The sequence below is a fragment of the Rhinoderma darwinii genome, chromosome 6, assembly GCF_050947455.1.
Source record: "Rhinoderma darwinii isolate aRhiDar2 chromosome 6, aRhiDar2.hap1, whole genome shotgun sequence".
Lineage (NCBI taxonomy): Eukaryota > Metazoa > Chordata > Amphibia > Anura > Rhinodermatidae > Rhinoderma > Rhinoderma darwinii.
The window spans coordinates 144,047,883-144,065,232 of record NC_134692.1 but is presented as its reverse complement, the minus strand read 5'-3'; the positions used below and the strand labels follow the sequence as shown (position 1 = coordinate 144,065,232).

General features: G+C 51.4%; 1 protein-coding gene across 2 annotated transcripts; it reads left to right on the top strand.

Annotated features, from left to right (window-relative positions):
• The first annotated feature begins 1,133 nt into the window (after window positions 1–1,133).
• Window positions 1,134–14,162, top strand: PPP4C (protein phosphatase 4 catalytic subunit). Of its 2 annotated transcripts, none has more exons than XM_075830879.1 (9): window positions 1,134–1,312; window positions 10,906–11,023; window positions 11,104–11,155; window positions 11,553–11,603; window positions 11,714–11,815; window positions 12,151–12,324; window positions 12,540–12,666; window positions 12,749–12,938; window positions 13,020–14,162. In XM_075830879.1, the coding sequence occupies exons 2-9, from the start codon at window positions 10,926–10,928 to the stop codon at window positions 13,147–13,149; spliced, it is 924 nt and encodes a 307-aa protein (XP_075686994.1). In that variant the 5' UTR covers window positions 1,134–1,312; window positions 10,906–10,925; the 3' UTR covers window positions 13,150–14,162. The 2 variants fall into 2 exon arrangements, with proteins under 2 accessions (XP_075686994.1, XP_075686995.1); XM_075830880.1 differs by lacking the exon at window positions 1,134–1,312 and adding an exon at window positions 1,345–1,498.
• The last annotated feature ends 3,188 nt before the right edge of the window (window positions 14,163–17,350 follow it).

Sequence of the window (17,350 nt, the reverse complement as noted above, 5' to 3'; positions counted from 1 at the left end):
CTTCATTCTGTCAGGGGGTTCCCGGTATTTACATTTTGCCGTTCGTGGGTCTGGATAAGTTGGGTGACGCACCCGGATATAACACAGAGGCGGAGGCTGGCGTGAGGTGTCAGACGTGTACCCGGTGATGTCACTGATGCTCATTTACATATCAAATATGGCCTCTCCTGATGTCCGCCGGTTTCCTCGTCTTCCATCATTACTATGAATTCCGGAACTCGTGGCGAATCTTCGTCTCCACCTCCTGAAATGTAAAATGTACGGTCGTATTTAATCCCCTATAGGGTTAAATCTCATCTTACATATCACCCAGCTTTCCCAGAGTCCCGAACGCAGAATCTGCTGAACATTACAGGAGCGGGTGACGTAACACGGGGTTACTAGGAAGGATTGCTGCTCCGGAGGCTGGAAAGCTGAGTGACGACCCCTGCCGGAGCTGTAGTGGCGGCCATGTTGGTTGTCGTTTATGTTTGACGCCGCCGCTGTTTCTACACGTCCGGGGCAGCCATCTTTATAACGACAAGCGTCTGCAAGGAACGCAGCGAAACACGATGGGGAATGAATCGGGACGTTTGGCTCTTGGCGTCCATAATAATCGTCGTCTGCCGTGTGATCAGCGCAGCCGCAGCGTGAGCCAATCAAAATTGAGTTCCCATTTTTTGTAAAAAAAAACCAAACAACCGCTTTTTCGATGGTGCAGGTTTTCTTTATTGTTTTTTTAAACTGCGCCATTTCTGATCCAGCGCGTTTTTATGGGGGATTTCTGCAAATGCAATAATCTGTGTTTATGCGGATGTCACATGAGCGACCGTCGCCATAGGAATTACTTTGACGACTATTGTACGTGGTCTGATGAGGTAACGGTCATACAAAGAAGGTGTTGCGCAAAAGTTGTCGCTACTATAAGGGGAAATAAAAAGAAGGCAGCTTTAGAGGCAGTTTCTGGTGTGTAGAACTACAACTCCCAGCATGGACTGAACAGCGTCTCTTATAGTCTGCACCTCCCTGAGGGTCTGTCCTTTCATGTGGCGCCGTCCTGAGATCAGGGCCAGGATATAAGGCCTCCATTCAGTCAGGCTTGTCTTTGTTCACAGAGTTGTCAATAAAGCTTCGGAATTCAACAGCGAGGATTTCCCGCCTCAGGCACGTCACGGCCGGTTGCCAGGCAAGGCTGAAAGGGGAGGTGGCAGTGACAAGGCGGTGACGTCATCCTGTCGCGGTGCTTCGCTCTCGGTGTGTGGAGGAGGAAGCGGGAGACACCGGAGGAGGGAGCGCCGTCACCGCCCGAGCTAAACCGGACACCGCGGCTCAGGTAATAACGCCCCATCGAGCTCCAGGGCCATCCGCGTTCCCACTCCATCGCCTCAGGGCCTTCCGGTGACGGTTTGTCCCGTACCCGGCGAATGCTGCTGTGTGGCCGGGCTCCTCCTCTATATCGAAGTGTGGACGACTGGACGATACATGCGAGGACCAGAGTGACGGATCCCAATAGAGCGATGTGAGGGCCTGTAAATCTCCCCCAGTGTGGAGGTCTATTGTGTGTGGAGGGGACGCTCTTCTATAGGGGGCTGTGTGTGGAGGGGACGCTCTTCTATAGGGGGCTGTGTGTGGAGGGGACGCTCTTCTTCTATAGGGGGCTGTGTGTGGAGGGGACGCTCTTCTATAGGGGGCTGTGTGTGGAGGGGATGCTCTTCTTCTATAGGGGGCTGTGTGTGGAGGGAACGCTCTTCTATAGGGGGCTGTGCGTGCGGAGGGGTGCTCTTCTATAGGGGGCTGTGTGGAGGGGGTGCTCTTCTATAGGGGGCACTCTTCTATAGGGGCTGTGCGTGCGGAGGGGTGCTCTTCTATAGGGGCTGTGTGGAGGGGGTGCTCTTCTATAGGGGGCACTCTTCTATAGGGGCTGTGCGTGCGGAGGGGGTGCTCTTCTATAGGGGGCTGTGTGCGGAGGGGACGCTCTTCTATAGGGGGCTGTGTGCGGAGGGGACGCTCTTCTATAGGGGGCTGTGCGTGCGGAGGGGGCTCTTTTCTATAGGGGGCTGTGCGTGCGGAGGGGGCTCTTTTCTATAGGGGGCTGTGCGTGCGGAGGGGGCGCTCTTCTATAGGGGGCTGTGCGTGCGGAGGGGGCGCTCTTCTATAGGGGGCTGTGCGTGCGGAGGGGGCTCTCTTCTATAGGGGGTTGTGCGTGCGGAGGGGGCGCTCTTCTATAGGGGGTTGTGCGTGCGGAGGGGGCGCTCTTCTATAGGGGGCTGTGCGTGCGGAGGGGGCGCTCTTCTATAGGGAGCTGTGCGTGCGGAGGGGGCGCTCTTCTATAGGGGGCTGTGCGTGCGGAGGGGGCGCTCTTCTATAGGGGGCTGTGCGTGCGGAGGGGGCGCTCTTCTATAGGGGGCTGTGCGTGCGGAGGGCGCGCTCTTCTATAGGGGGCTGTGCGTGCGGAGGGCGCGCTCTTCTATAGGGGGCTGTGCGTGCGGAGGGGGCGCTCTTCTATAGGGGGCTGTGCGTGCGGAGGGGGCGCTCTTCTATAGGGGGCTGTGCGTGCGGAGGGGGCGCTCTTCTATAGGGGGCTGTGCGTGCGGAGGGGGCGCTCTTCTATAGGGGGCTGTGCGTGCGGAGGGGGCGCTCTTCTATAGGGGCTGTGCGTGCGGAGGGGGCGCTCTTCTATAGGGGCTGTGCGTGCGGAGGGGGCGCTCTTCTATAGGGGCTGTGCGTGCGGAGGGGGCGCTCTTCTATAGGGGGCTGTGCGTGCGGAGGGGGCGCTCTTCTATAGGGGGCTGTGCGTGCGGAGGGGGCGCTCTTCTATAGGGGGCTGTGCGTGCGGAGGGGGCGCTCTTCTATAGGGGGCTGTGCGTGCGGAGGGGGCGCTCTTCTATAGGGGGCTGTGCGTGCGGAGGGGGCGCTCTTCTATGGGGGCTGTGCGTGCGGAGGGGGCGCTCTTCTATAGGGGGCTGTGCGTGCGGAGGGGGCGCTCTTCTATAGGGGGCTGTGCGTGCGGAGGGGGCGCTCTTCTATAGGGGGCTGTGCGTGCGGAGGGGGCGCTCTTCTATAGGGGGCTGTGCGTGCGGAGGGGGCGCTCTTCTATAGGGGGCTGTGCGTGCGGAGGGGGCGCTCTTCTATAGGGGGCTGTGCGTGCGGAGGGGGCGCTCTTCTATAGGGGGCTGTGCGTGCGGAGGGGGCGCTCTTCTATAGGGGGCTGTGCGTGCGGAGGGGGCGCTCTTCTATAGGGGGCTGTGCGTGCGGAGGGGGCGCTCTTCTATAGGGGGCTGTGCGTGCGGAGGGGGCGCTCTTCTATAGGGGGCTGTGCGTGCGGAGGGGGCGCTCTTCTATAGGGGGCTGTGCGTGCGGAGGGGGCGCTCTTCTATAGGGGGCTGTGCGTGCGGAGGGGGCGCTCTTCTATAGGGGGCTGTGCGTGCGGAGGGGGCGCTCTTCTATAGGGGGCTGTGCGTGCGGAGGGGGCGCTCTTCTATAGGGGGCTGTGCGTGCGGAGGGGGCGCTCTTCTATAGGGGGCTGTGCGTGCGGAGGGGGCGCTCTTCTATAGGGGGCTGTGCGTGCGGAGGGGGCGCTCTTCTATAGGGGGCTGTGCGTGCGGAGGGGGCGCTCTTCTATAGGGGGCTGTGCGTGCGGAGGGGGCGCTCTTCTATAGGGGGCTGTGCGTGCGGAGGGGGCGCTTTTCTATAGGGGGCTGTGCGTGCGGAGGGGGCGCTCTTTTATAGGGGGCTGTGCGGAGGGGGCGCTCTTTTATAGGGGGCTGTGCGGAGGGGGCGCTCTTCTATAGGGGGCTTGCGGAGGGGGCGCTCTTCTATAGGGGGCTGTGCGGAGGGGGCGCTCTTCTATAGGGGGCTGTGCGGAGGGGGCGCTCTTCTATAGGGGCTGTGCGTGCGGAGGGGGCGCTCTTCTATAGGGGGCTGTGCGTGCGGAGGGGGCGCTCTTCTATAGGGGCTGTGCGTGCGGAGGGGGCGCTCTTCTATAGGGGCTGTACGTGCGGAGGGGCGCTCTTCCGTAGGGGGCTGTACGTGCGGAGGGGCGCTCTTCCGTAGGGGGCTGTGCGTTTGGAGTGGGCGCTCTTCCGTAGGGGGCTGTGCGTGCGGAGGGGGCGCTCTTCCGTAGGGGGCTGTGCGTGCGGAGGGGGCGCTCTTCCGTAGGGGGCTGTGCGTGCGGAGGGGGCGCTCTTCCGTAAGGGGCTGTGCTGCGAAGGGGGCACTCTTCTATAGGGGGCTGTGCGTGCGGAGGGGGCGCTCTTCTATAGATGTACATAGAGTTCCCTTCTGTGTCCATCTGTTACATATGTTGCTGTAGTTGTGTCCATATAAAGACTAAGTGTGTAGGTCCCCTATATATGCGTTATACAGGCACCTATGTGAAGGGCTCCCTCTAGATCTGTGTGTTTTTTTTAATAAAAGTCCCCTGTAAAAGTGTGTGTGTGTGTGTGTGTGTGTGTGAATAGGCCCTATAGATGTGCTTAGGTGAATTGTAGATGTGTGCTTTATGTAATGTCCTATATTGTATGAATCCCCTATGGAGTGTGTGTCTCTCCTGTAGATTTGTGTATGTTTTTATATAGGTGCTGTGTGAGTAATCCCTTGATCGCTGTTTTTTGGAGGTCTCTTAGTATGTGTGTAATATATATGTGTGTGTGTGTGTATATATATATATATCGCTATCTTGTGTGTGTATATATAGTTCTATAGGTGTCTATGAATTCGTTTTTGCGCACAAAATATCCCCCTGTGAACTAGACATATTTTCTGTGTATACTAACCGTGCTCTATAGACCAGATAATAGCTGTATAACCCATGGTGCTTTCCATCAGTAGACGGACACTGCAGGTCACCTATAGCACAATATATGATCTTCTGACATTTCTCCCTTGCTGTGTATAGGTCCTGTATGGTGCACATGTCGCTGGCGGAGCTTCCCTTTTACTGTTGTGTCCTCTGACAGGAAAACTTATGCTATAGTCCAATAGATGCCGCCATATACTGCCCGCAGCGACCATACTCAGCAGATCTATATGTCAGGGTTGTTACTTGGATGTGCCATGATGATCGGAGGGAGGATTTTACCATGTGATTTGCTGTTCGGTATCCGCCTGTGGGAGCCTCATTAGCGGCGGTGCTGGTTACCTGCAGCTTTCTCGTGGCTGAATAGCACTTGATGTCGAGTCAAGGAGCGCTATATACATAGGGGGGTCCATATCATAGCTGGTATAATGCACCGATCCTGCGGTGCCCGCCGTTGTGCCTGCTGGAGATCTGTCTCGTGAGGGATCGTGTACCCGGGACTTTGTGTGTTGGCACTAGACAGGCCGATGAAAGTGCAGAGATCAGTGGCCAAGTGTCACCATTGTAACTCCGATGGCAAGATGCTGCCCGGGCGCCAGAAGATGGACCGTCCACTTTCCGGGCTCCTGCCCCCCGACTGTTGTGATGACTAGAGACTCTCCGTGTGGTTTTACTATAATGTGCTTTATGCAGGATCGATTAGTAATGTCTACAATGTATGGATGGGATATAGGGACCGGTCTATATAGAGCAGATGTGATTGAATGTGATGGGGGTATGTAAACAGAATGTGCTCCCTCCTCTACCCCTCTGCTTGACACCTGTGTCAGTCTTCACTGTAGTTCTAGCGTTCTATTCCTGGACCTGGAAGTTCCAGAACCGCAGTACGACTGCCATGGATTTGACATATTGCTGTTTGAGTCATAACCAGAGGGAAGGATTGCACAGCCAGGTATGTGCAGAGTCCTCGGCGTCCTCATGTTTGCTGTAATCTGTTGCTGTGGGGATTTTAAGATTTACACACCCAAAATACTTCACTGCAGGGGATGTTCTCAATCTGAAATTCTGATGGAACTCCAGGCTCCGCGTGATAAGCGGCACTGAGCGTTCTGAATGCTACACGTTGTAGACGAGTGGAGAGAGTACAGCGGGCAGTGTCACGGGAGGGTGGCAGAGCAGATGATCGGGGGCAATCACATGCCATGCTTAGTTGCTCAACTGCAAAAAAACTTTATTTATACTGTAATATAGCGGGCGCTGCTTATCATGTGGATACAGTACCAGCACAAAGTGAAGATGGCGCCTGATAATCGCTTCACTGGGAGAGGAGGATGATCTGACCGCTGATCTCCAGGACCTCGGCTGCCGGGGGATAGTTATTTGTTTACGTGCGCTTGCTGCAGGATCGACTAGTCATGTCTGCCAGGGTTGGAACGTGTGGATAAGTCCATAGGCTCTGTAAATATCCTGTCCATACAGTGCAGGCATGATGAGTCGATCCGACAGGGGGCACGAGGTAAACTACCCCTCCCCCATTTTACCTTAATCCAGCGTTTAAGGAGCATTTTAAGTTGGCGCAGAAAACGTGCAGATCTCCTGTCCCAGAGAAAAACTGATATCAACCAATCCCAGGACTCTCCTATTCCTTCAGTCCTGTCCCAGGCTGCGGCCGTGTTTATTTCTATAGAGATCTGTGTAGAAGAAGTTAGCTACTTCCTCCCTCACTGATGAACTCTGCTCTGTCAGACGCCTCCCTAATGATCTGGGAAAGTCACTTCCATGTTTTTTGCTCTATAGCCACGGATTCACACAGGGATGTCTCTTCACCGTGTGGAGGGGTTGTCTGAACGGTGACAGCCAGGGGGGGCTGGAAAAGGAAGGACGGAAGGATGGGCCCATTTAGGTGACTGGTTGACAGAAAAAGCAGCCCAATGAGCTGACAATGAAGGCATGAGACATCTGAAGCAGATGAGCGCAGGGGGGGGGGGGGGGGGACTGCGCAGGTGGAGTCACGAGGCTTTAGTTCTGTCTGGAGTGGTGATTTACACTTTGCAGGAGACCCCCTCCCCCTTGCTTTGTACTTGTCCCGCGCTGTGTACCTGGGTTTGTTGTGGCCGGGTTATATTAAGGAGATGTTTGTGGATTAGCCCCCCCCCCCCGCAGCGCTGCGTACACAGAGCGGTCGTTCTACCATGTGACGGCTTATGTAACCGGAGCAGAATGCATGTTATCCGCGGAGGGTCAGCGCTGTCATCTCCCTGCCCGGCTGACTATTTTTCTTCGCTATTTGAAGTCTCTGATTTCAGTTTTTTTTTTTAGTGCAGCTTTTCCCCCTCCTTTTATTCTGCCCCCCCCCCATCCCCCCCCCCCCCCTCAGCCTTATGACAACTTCTATTTGTGAAGTCCTTCTGCAATCCTGTGTAATACTCCGATGTTACAGGGGCCGCGTCCTTCCCGTCACGGAGCTTGTATCATTCGTGGTGGCCGCATTACAGAGGAAACTCTGAAAAGCCAATAAACTGTTTATTTATTTTATTCTGGTAACATCACAACTTCTGCCCAATAAATGCCCTCCCGTCTGTGCTGTGTGAACAATCTCGCCACGTCTGTAATATGTAAGATGGCGGCTGTCACGTGGATAAATCACACGACCGCTGATTAATAGCGCCTGTGCTGAAGCGGGGACAGTCGAAGCAGTTACGTGATTTATCCACGTGACCGCCGCCATCTTACATATTATGGACGTGGCGAGATTGTTCACACAGCGCAGCCGGGAGATATCCGGAGAAGTTGTGATGTTACGGGAATATAAGTTTATTGCCTTTTTATATTTATAGGAAAGTGTATAATCTAATCCTGCGTCACTGCCGTATGTCCCTCCTTCCAGATAATAACCCTGGCGGAACTGAAAAACCGTAGTCTGCCATTGTCTAGTATTATCGGAGGGTTGGCACATGGGACTTCATATAGACCGATCAGCTGTAACCTAAAAACCACTGACCGGTGACGTGAAGAACATGGATTATCTGGTGACAATGGTGCCTGACAAGGGGGGGGGATCAGTCCGTTCTTGAAGCAGGAGAAGTGAGGATCTGAGGGACCGTGACAAGGACCAAATTGTGATGTCTAGACGACCGGGTCATCTCCAGAACAGCCGGTCTTGTGGGCTGTTCCCGGTATGTAGCGCTTATTACCAACCAAAACTGCTCCATGGAAGGACTGGTGACCAGCGACTGGGGCATGGGCGCCCCAAGACTCATTGATCTGTGGGAGGGAAGGCTATCCCGCCTGGTCCGATCCCACTGCACTACAAACTGCTGGAAAAGTTACTGCTGGCGTTGATAAAGGTGTCAGAATACGCAGAGCATCGCAACTCGCTGTATATGGGGCCGCACGTTGGTCAGGGCGCCCCTGCTGACCCTTGTTCAGCACTGAAAGTACATTGGGATGGCACCAGGATGCATTATGGGAAGACATTTAGCCGGCGGCGGCAGCGTGATGCTCTGCTGGGAAATTTTGTGTCCTGACATTGATGTGGATGTGACACGCGCCCCCGACCTAAACATTGCTGCAGACCCCCCGACGTGGCAGCGTATTCCTTAATGGCAGTGCCCCCTGTCAGCAGGATAACTCCCCGGAGGAACGTGACAAAGACTTCAAGGTGTCGTCTCCAAATTCCATGTAGGAAGAAAACGAGCTACGCTGTGTCCACAGGTCCCATAGATGTGAACGGCATTTACCGAAACCACGCATTCAGGTTACGGAAACAGCGGAGCGCAGTGATCTACACTGGCTTCTTCTTGCATGGTTGGAAATCGAAAGTGTCACTGGGAACACAAAGCTAAAACGAGGTTTAGGGGGCTCGTTCTAGAGATGGGTGCGGGTCCCAGCTCTAGCTGACATTTATGGCATGTCCTGTGGATACGTCATAAATGTCCCTGATGGGGAAACCCCCTATAAGACGTCTTGTGGAGTCCAGGCCTGTGCGGGCGGCTACACCATATTAGGCCGGTGGTTTTACTGTTATGGCTGATCAGTGTATTTTTAGTATCCTCAGTTAGTAGGGCTTAATGTTACAGGTTTGTGTCCCCATGATAACACTACTTGCCTCTGGGCTTGTTAAGCCTTGTCCTAGCGGCACTAAGTATATGCAAAGCACCACCAGAGCACTTCTGCTGTTTCGTTTTAGCAATCAGTGGAAGTGTCAGTGATCGGACCCCCACCGATCAATTCTGACCTGTGAAAAGTTTTCTGAAAGTACAGGTACGCCTTACGGAGCAACAGCTGCAAAGTATTAAGCTATTAGGGACTCCGTTTCTTCCATTATATCTGCAGCTGTTGTGATTTAGGAGAGCAGACTAGGCTGCGTTCACACAACCTATTTTCAGATGTAATAGAGGCGTATTACGCCTGAAAACACGGCTCCAATACGTCCGCAAACATCCCATTCATTTCAATGGGTTTGCCGATGTTCTGTGCCGACGACCTGTAATTTTATGCGTCGCTGTCAAAAGACGGCGCGTAAAATAACAGCGTCGTCTAAGTGGTGCAGGACACTTCTTGGGACGTAATTGGAACCGTTTTTCATTGAATCCAATGAAGAACCGCTACAAATTACGTCCGTAATGGACGCCTCGCAAAATGCGAGTACGAGCAATTACGTCTGAAATTCAGGAGCTGTTTTCTCCGGAAAACAGCTCCGTAATTTCAGACGTAAATGCAGTTATCGTGTGCACATACCCATAGATTGCACTTCTCTTTGGACAAGTCTAGGGGGTGGAGCTTGTAGACAGGCAGGGCGTTAACTGTCGCTCTAATGACATGACAGCCGGTTGTAAAATAACGCTGGATCCTGTAAGGGTAGGGACATATGGAATATTCATGTATCATTCCGTTAAGTATTGCAGCGATAGCCTTTTCTTCTTATGTGTCCCCATAATAAAAAGAACAAGACAAATAAGGGCACATCCTAAACAGAAGGGTAAGGCTGGGTTCACACCAGCACATTAACGTCCGTAATTGACGGACGTATTTCGGCCGCAAGTCCCGGACCGAACACACTGCAGGGAGCCGGGCTCCTAGCATCATAGTTATGTACGACGCTGGGAGTCCCTGCCTTGCTGCGGGACAACTGTCCCGTACTGTAATCATGTTTTCAGTACGGGACAGTAGTTCCACGGAGAGGCAGGGACCTATGATGTTAGGAGCTCGGCTCCCTGCACTGTGTTCGGTCCGGGACTTGCGGCCGAAATACATTCCGTCCATTACGGACGTAATGACCTCGTGTGAACCCAGCCTAAGCGTCACAACCCATGAAGAGCACACAGTACGACAGCCATCTGAGCAATCATAACAGGAAGCATTGCTTAAAGGGAAGGTGTCATGATTTTTTTTTCTTTTCTTTATTCTATTGCTTTAAATATAATAACATTTTTATTTGTGTTCTCATTTTTTACTTTTTAATGTATTTTTACTTTACTTCTCTATGGGGGCTGCCATTTTTTTTTTCATCTGTCACTTAACGACACATATAGAGAAGGAAAACGGCACATACAACCCCATAGAGAATGCAAACGGGAGCCGTTCCATTCTCAGAAGCGTACGCTGTCTGTGTGGGAACAACGCATGCGCCGCTCCCACACAGACCAAAGTCAAGCTCGTTTGTAGAGCGAAATCTGGTTCCATAATCATGTGGACCGGAGTCCGCTGCCGGACAGTAAAATGAATACTTCCAGCCGCGGCTTCCGGCCATATGTTCAACAAAGCAAAGGCGCGAGGAATAGGAGCGTAGACCAGCGAGGCGGCAGCAGGAGCAGGTAATTTATGTTCGTGTGATACTGTTTGCTGAGCCCTGTATCTAATCCTCCTACACTGTGCAGTCGCTCAGAAAATGGCGTCAAACAGTGTAGGAGGTTTGAAGACATTGAAACCCTTCCTTCTCCTGGCACCAGCCAGAATAAGGGAGGGGGTATTGTGTGAGGACACTAGAGCGAGTGTGTCCACCCCAGGATGGAGCCAGGAGGAGCTCTGTACGCTGTATTAAGGCAACCTACAGCAATAGTGTGATCCCGTGTGCTCCATTATCAGAGGGATAACCACTAACCTCCGCCTCCTCTTACTCCCATCAGAGGCTCGGTAAGAAGGAGCCATGACTGAAATCAGTGACCTCGACCGGCAGATTGAGCAGCTGAGACGCTGTGAGCTCATCAAGGAGAGCGAAGTCAAAGCCCTCTGTGCCAAGGCCCGGTGAGTGTGGGTAATGCCAGTGGCGGGGCAGACTGTTTCCTCTGCGGGCACGCTCACTAACTGTCTCTCTTCTTTTCCAGGGAGATTCTAGTTGAAGAGAGCAATGTCCAGAGGGTGGACTCCCCTGTCACAGTAAGAACTGTTCGGTGCCGCTGACTCTTCATGGTCATTGCTTTACATTGTCTTAAGTTGGCCATACACATGAGACTGTTCGGCCGACCATCATGTGAAGGAGCGCTCGTGATGGCCGGAGGCTTCTCTATGTGAGCAGTTGAATTGGGATACTTTGTCCGTGGTCGCCCAAAGCGACGTGCATGACCTAATCGATTGAATACGGCTGTTTCTGTTGCTGGTGGGAACATTCGTACAAACTATTCTGTGGCCGATCATTATCTTGTGTATGACCGGCTCTATTTACAGCTCCTGTCCCATGTTAGACACTGCGGGGGTCGGTTATAAGCCCCCCCGTATATGTGTTGTGTTACACGCTGCGGTGCCATAATCCTGTATTTGATTCTTGTCGTCTTAGGTCTGCGGTGACATCCACGGCCAATTCTATGACCTGAAGGAGTTGTTCCGGGTGAGTAGTGGTAACGCGCGGTATCTTGGGGGGCTCCTGTATAATGGGCCTCTGCGGCGCAGGGGCTGTGACTGGGATGTCGGCGTGATCTGTTCTTGTTCTGCTTTCAGGTTGGGGGGGATGTTCCAGAAACAAACTACCTGTTCATGGGAGACTTTGTGGACCGCGGCTTTTACAGTGTCGAAACATTCCTCCTCCTCCTAGCATTAAAGGTAAGAAATCCCCCTCCGTGTCTGTCCCATTTACTACTTGACTATTTATCTACTGGCCACAGCGGAGGTCGCTACCTGGAGCGGCACTGGCGGGTCTAGCGCCTGGCGGTTTCAATAGGAGCCGTGTAATGCTGCAATCAGCGGCCGCATCCCTCAGCGATCAGCGGAGGCTCCGAGCCGCAGGATCTCCGCTCCAGTCATCAGGGGAAGCCGGCGATAAGCTGAGCATGCCCAAACCGGGGCGCCTTTAGTCTAATTACACCCTGTAGATTGTACTGTCGTCACAGACGCTCGTCTACTGCTCTCCAGTAATGAATGACGCCTTGTGTATGCAGGTTCGCTACCCTGACAGGATCACACTGATTCGTGGGAACCATGAAAGTCGACAGATCACACAAGTCTATGGATTCTATGATGAATGTTTGCGCAAATACGGCTCGGTAACGGTCTGGCGGTACTGCACGGAAATCTTCGACTATCTTAGCCTGTCCGCCATTATTGATGGAAAGGTAAGAGCCGCTCCAGAGCTTATATCTGACCTCTCATACGAATGGTTAGTCATTGCTGGGGTATGCGGAGTAGTGGAAGAAATATTGCAGTAGTTGAATGGGAGCCGTGTAATAAATGACTCCCGATTGCTGCGTTTCTGGCCCCCGTTCTGATTGCTGGGGTGTCGTCTCACTTCTCTGCCTCCGTGTGATTATTCTGATCGTGTCTCTCCCAGATCTTCTGTGTACACGGTGGACTCTCGCCATCAATACAGACCCTGGACCAGATACGAACCATTGATCGGAAGCAGGAGGTCCCTCACGACGGCCCCATGTGCGACCTGCTTTGGTCTGATCCAGAAGGTAAGTCGGACCCTGCCTGTACCCGGAGCAGCGCTCTATATGTCAGGGCCTCCTGCTAAGTCTGGTGTTTCTGACCCTCCAGATACCACCGGGTGGGGCGTGAGCCCTCGGGGAGCCGGTTACCTGTTTGGTAGTGATGTCGTAGCGCAGTTCAATTCAGCAAATAACATCGATATGATCTGCCGGGCGCACCAGCTGGTCATGGAAGGCTATAAATGGCACTTCAATGAGACCGTCTTGACTGTATGGTCTGCGCCAAACTACTGTTATAGGTGAGTATTTGTCTGTTCTGTACGGTCCGTGTTGTGTGGTCCCTGGGGCTGCCCCTCTGAACCCTGTCTTGCCCCGTCTAGATGTGGAAACGTCGCTGCCATTCTCGAGCTGGACGAGCATCTTCAGAAGGAATTCATCATTTTTGAAGCCGCTCCGCAAGAGACCAGAGGCATTCCCTCCAAGAAACCTGTCGCCGACTACTTCCTGTGACCTGCCCCTCCGATGCCAGGGTCTCTCCACTATTTCCCTGATGTGTCTCGAACTTCACCAAGGGCCTCTCCCCTCCTCCCTTCTTTTTCTGGCGGTGGGACCAGCACACGCTGTGAGGGGCCGAAGACCCTGCAGACTTTGCCTCCCTCTCTTCTCCTTGTTTAAGTCTTATTAGGGTTCATGTGCTGACTTGATGTGGGAGGGAGTAAGGGGGAGCGCTTGACTTGAGGGTGCACACTGTATTCTGACATTTGAGGGGGACACTTGACAACTATTTTTGGTGGGAGGGGGGGGTTAGAGGAGCAGCGCTCTGCAGATTGGAAAATGGAGCGGTGTGTCTCAGGAGAGTGGTTTTCCTCAGTGCTCTGCAAGACTTTTGGTGGGAGTGTGTTACCAGGCGAGGAGGACGGGTGATGTCAGGGCAGCGTTATGCAAGGAAACCAAAATCCTTTTAGACTTTTTTTTTTTTTTCTTTTTTGCCCCTCGATTTTATAAATTCCTAAGAAAACCTAATCCAGTCATTCCTCGGTCCCCTGTATTAGGCTGGTGGGGGGTCTGTCCCTGCTGGGATGATGATGATGATGATAGTTTGGAGTGCCTTAGTGCAAGCAGTTCCTGGGCCTATAGTCCCGGCAGGCCTGAGAAAGATGTGCGCGGTCCCCAACACGTTGCCATATGAGGTTTTCTCAAGCCACGAATTCCACCTTTTCCACGTTTCCTTCCTGCAGCCACATGATCAGTCCTGAAGACCGAGGCCGGTCACTCGCCACCAGGTGTCCGCCTCTCCGGGTCCCATGAGGTTCCTGTTTTTGTAATTTATTCTTTTCCGGAAACTTCTGTCTTTTCTATCCCTGCTCTTTACATGTGACTGTAAGTCGAGCCGCCGTCTCTGCCCCGTTTATCATACGCATCTCAGTCAGGTTTTTATTATTTTTAATTTTACTTTTTTGGTAGATGCAGCCACAGACGTCTGCTAATAAAACAAGAAAAAGGATTAAAAAAACTGGAAAGATCATTATCTGCATCGTGTGCTTTGTTCTCTCTACTGTAGTGTGTAATGCCATTAGGGTGGGATGTGGGGCGCGGGTGAACGGCTTCTGCCCATGCAAAACGCTTCTGGGTGAAATTGGCAACTGGAGGATATTTTATTGTGGCAGCTACGATTTCATAGTTTTCTATAATCTATAAACAAGTCGCTATGTAAATATATTGCATTATTTATCTTGTACTTGTCTGGAAACAGTCAACAAGCTTGTGGGCAGACTTCCACCTAACCGCTTAGCTGAGCTCCTATAATGCAGGGGGCAGTACAGATTTTCCTGCATCAGATTACTGCACAGAGCCTGGTGTAAGGACCACTGTCTGCAAGCAGGGAATGCTGGGATATATCTGCTCTGAAACTGTATGATAGGGAGTGCAGCTCTGGAGTATAATACAGGCTGTAACTCAGGATCAGTACAGGATAAGTAATGTAATGTATGTACACAGTGACTCCTCCAGCAGAATAGTGAGTGCAGCTCTGGAGTATAATACAGGATGTAACTCGGGATCAGTACAGGATAAGTAATGTAATGTATGTACACAGTGACTCCACCAGCAGAATAGTGAGTGCAGCTCTGGAGTATAATACAGGATGTAACTCAGGATCAGTACAGGATAAGTAATGTAATGTATGTACACAGTGACTCCACCAGCAGAAGAGTGAGTGCAGCACTGGAGTATAATACAGGATGTAACTCAGGATCAGTACAGGATAAGTAATGTAATGTATGTACACAGTGACTCCACCAGCAGAATAGTGAGTGCAGCTCTGGAGTATAATACAGGATGTAACTCAGGATCAGTACAGGATAAGTAATGTAATGTATGTACACAGTGACTCCACCAGCAGAATAGTGAGTGCAGCTCTGGAGTATAATACAGGATGTAACTCAGGATCAGTGCAGGATAAGTAATGTAATGTATGTATACAGTGACTCCATCAGCAGAATAGTGAGTGCAGCTCTGGAGTATAATACAGGATGTAACTCAGGATCAGTACAGGATAAGTAATGTAATGTATGTACACAGTGACTCCACCAGCAGAATAGTGACTGCAGCTCTGGAGTATAATACAGGATATAACTCAGGATCAGTACAGGATAAGTAATGTAATGTATGTACACAGTAACTCCACCAGCAGAATAGTGAGTGCTGCTCTGGAGTATAATACAGGATATAACTCAGGATCAGTACAGGATAAGTAATGTAATGTATGTACACAGTGACTCCACCAGCAGAATAGTGAGTGCAGCTCTGGAGTATAATACAGGATGTAACTCAGGATCAGTACAGGGTAAGTAATGTAATGTATGTACACAGTGACTCCACCAGCAGAATAGTCAGTGCAGCTCTGGAGTATAATACAGGATGTAACTCAGGATCAGTACAGGATAAGTAATGTAATGTATGTACACAGTGACTCCACCAGCAGAATAGTGAGCGCAGCTCTGGAGTATAATACAGGATGTAACTCAGGATCAGTACAGGATAAGTAATGTAATGTATGTACACAGTGACTCCACCAGCAGAATAGTGAGTGCAGCTCTGGAGTATAATACAGGATGTAACTCAGGATCAGTACAGGATAAGTAATGTAATGTATGTACACAGTGACTCCACCAGCAGAATAGTGAGTGCAGCTCTGGAGTATAATACAGGATGTAATTCAGGATAAGTAATGTCTGTACACAGTGACCCCACCAGCAGAATTGTGAGTTCAGCTCTGGAGTAGGTCAGGAGAAGAGAAGTAATAAAAAAGTGACTGCATTATGACAAGTGATCCGGTGAATATGGGCTTTAGCCTCTTGGTGTCATGTGCCCTATATCTGCAATGCTGAGAGCTTGCGCTGGCTGCTGTGATTGTGGTGTCTGTTTTGGTACCGGAGTCTCCGCTCTAACAATAGATTGTTGGGTCTAACTGGTTTAAAATGGAAAAATATGCTGATTGCTCGAGGCCAAAATGATCCGCGTACTAAAAGGGTTTCTACAGCCATTTTATATTGATAGGCCGTTAATATCAGATTGGTGGGGGTACGACTCCTGGCACCCCCTGATCAGCTGACTGAAAGGGCAGTGGCACTTGGCGCTGCGATCTTGTCACTGTTTACCAGGTACAGCACCGTATACATCCATAGTGGCTGTGCCTGGTATTGCACCTCAGTCTTATTCACTTGTATTGGACCGACGCTGCTGTCACAGGCACAGATGGTACGGATGTGTACGGCCCTGCGCCTGGAAACAGGACGCTGCAGCCTCTTCAATCAGCTGATCGGTGGGGCTGCCAGGAGTCGGACCCCCATGGATAGGCCATCAATATAAAATGCCCAGAGAATCCTTCTAAGGGGTCAACTGCAGATTTCATCAACACGCAGGTGCTTATTTATCTGGTCCTCTGTGGAGTGTTTGACGGCCTAGAACCGTGCCCCACTCTTCTTCCTTTTTTTTTTTTTTTTACTATTTATTGAACTCATGAATTCAAGCACTTGTGTGTCGGGTGACGCTCATTGTGCAGGATCGGTTGGTCATGTCTGTTCTGTATGACGGATGTACCATAGAGACCCTTTACGGATCAGATATGAACAATTTCTGCTGAGGAGGGATCATTACTGTAGGAGTTCAATTTTTTTTTTTTTTATAGACTTGGTCCAATTCTTCACTATCTCTGTTTGCTGGCACAAATTGGAACATTCCTGTTTACATCCAGAGGCTGAAAACCTGTTTAATATGTCTCGCAGCTGACAGTTTGTTACAATGTATAGAAAGAAGGTAGGCAGCACTCGCGATGTTATGGCTTGTGTAAACCTTTATAGAGCGTACAAACATATATAGATTCCAGCTTATATATCTGCACAGCAAGCAGAGGCATGATCTCTCAAATTCCAATGTCCGACCGTCCTGGACAATAGACAATGCCCCTGGCTTGCACCATAAGGATCTAAACGAACCAAGAGCAGTTCTGGTCCTATCTCCATTTTTCACAAGTTTGTGACTATGTATCCGGTATAGACAACTTCATTCACAGCACAAACTGCGCTGGTCTTAATAGTTTGTTACAATGTTTCAGCCTGGAGTCCATGCTGTTCATTGTCTACACTGGTTACAATTTGACAAAACCTCAGCTGTGTGATCAGGGACAGGTCAAGATGGATTTTCCAGCCTC

Bases quoted from the DNA above. Each gene is read 5' to 3' on its own strand.
- PPP4C (XM_075830879.1), top strand. From the start codon at position 10,926: ATGACTGAAATCAGTGACCTCGACCGGCAGATTGAGCAGCTGAGACGC. The intron at 11,156-11,552 runs GTAAGAACTGTT...TTGTCGTCTTAG, and splicing joins GGGTGGACTCCCCTGTCACA to GTCTGCGGTGACATCCACGG. The intron at 11,604-11,713 runs GTGAGTAGTGGT...TTCTGCTTTCAG, and splicing joins ACCTGAAGGAGTTGTTCCGG to GTTGGGGGGGATGTTCCAGA.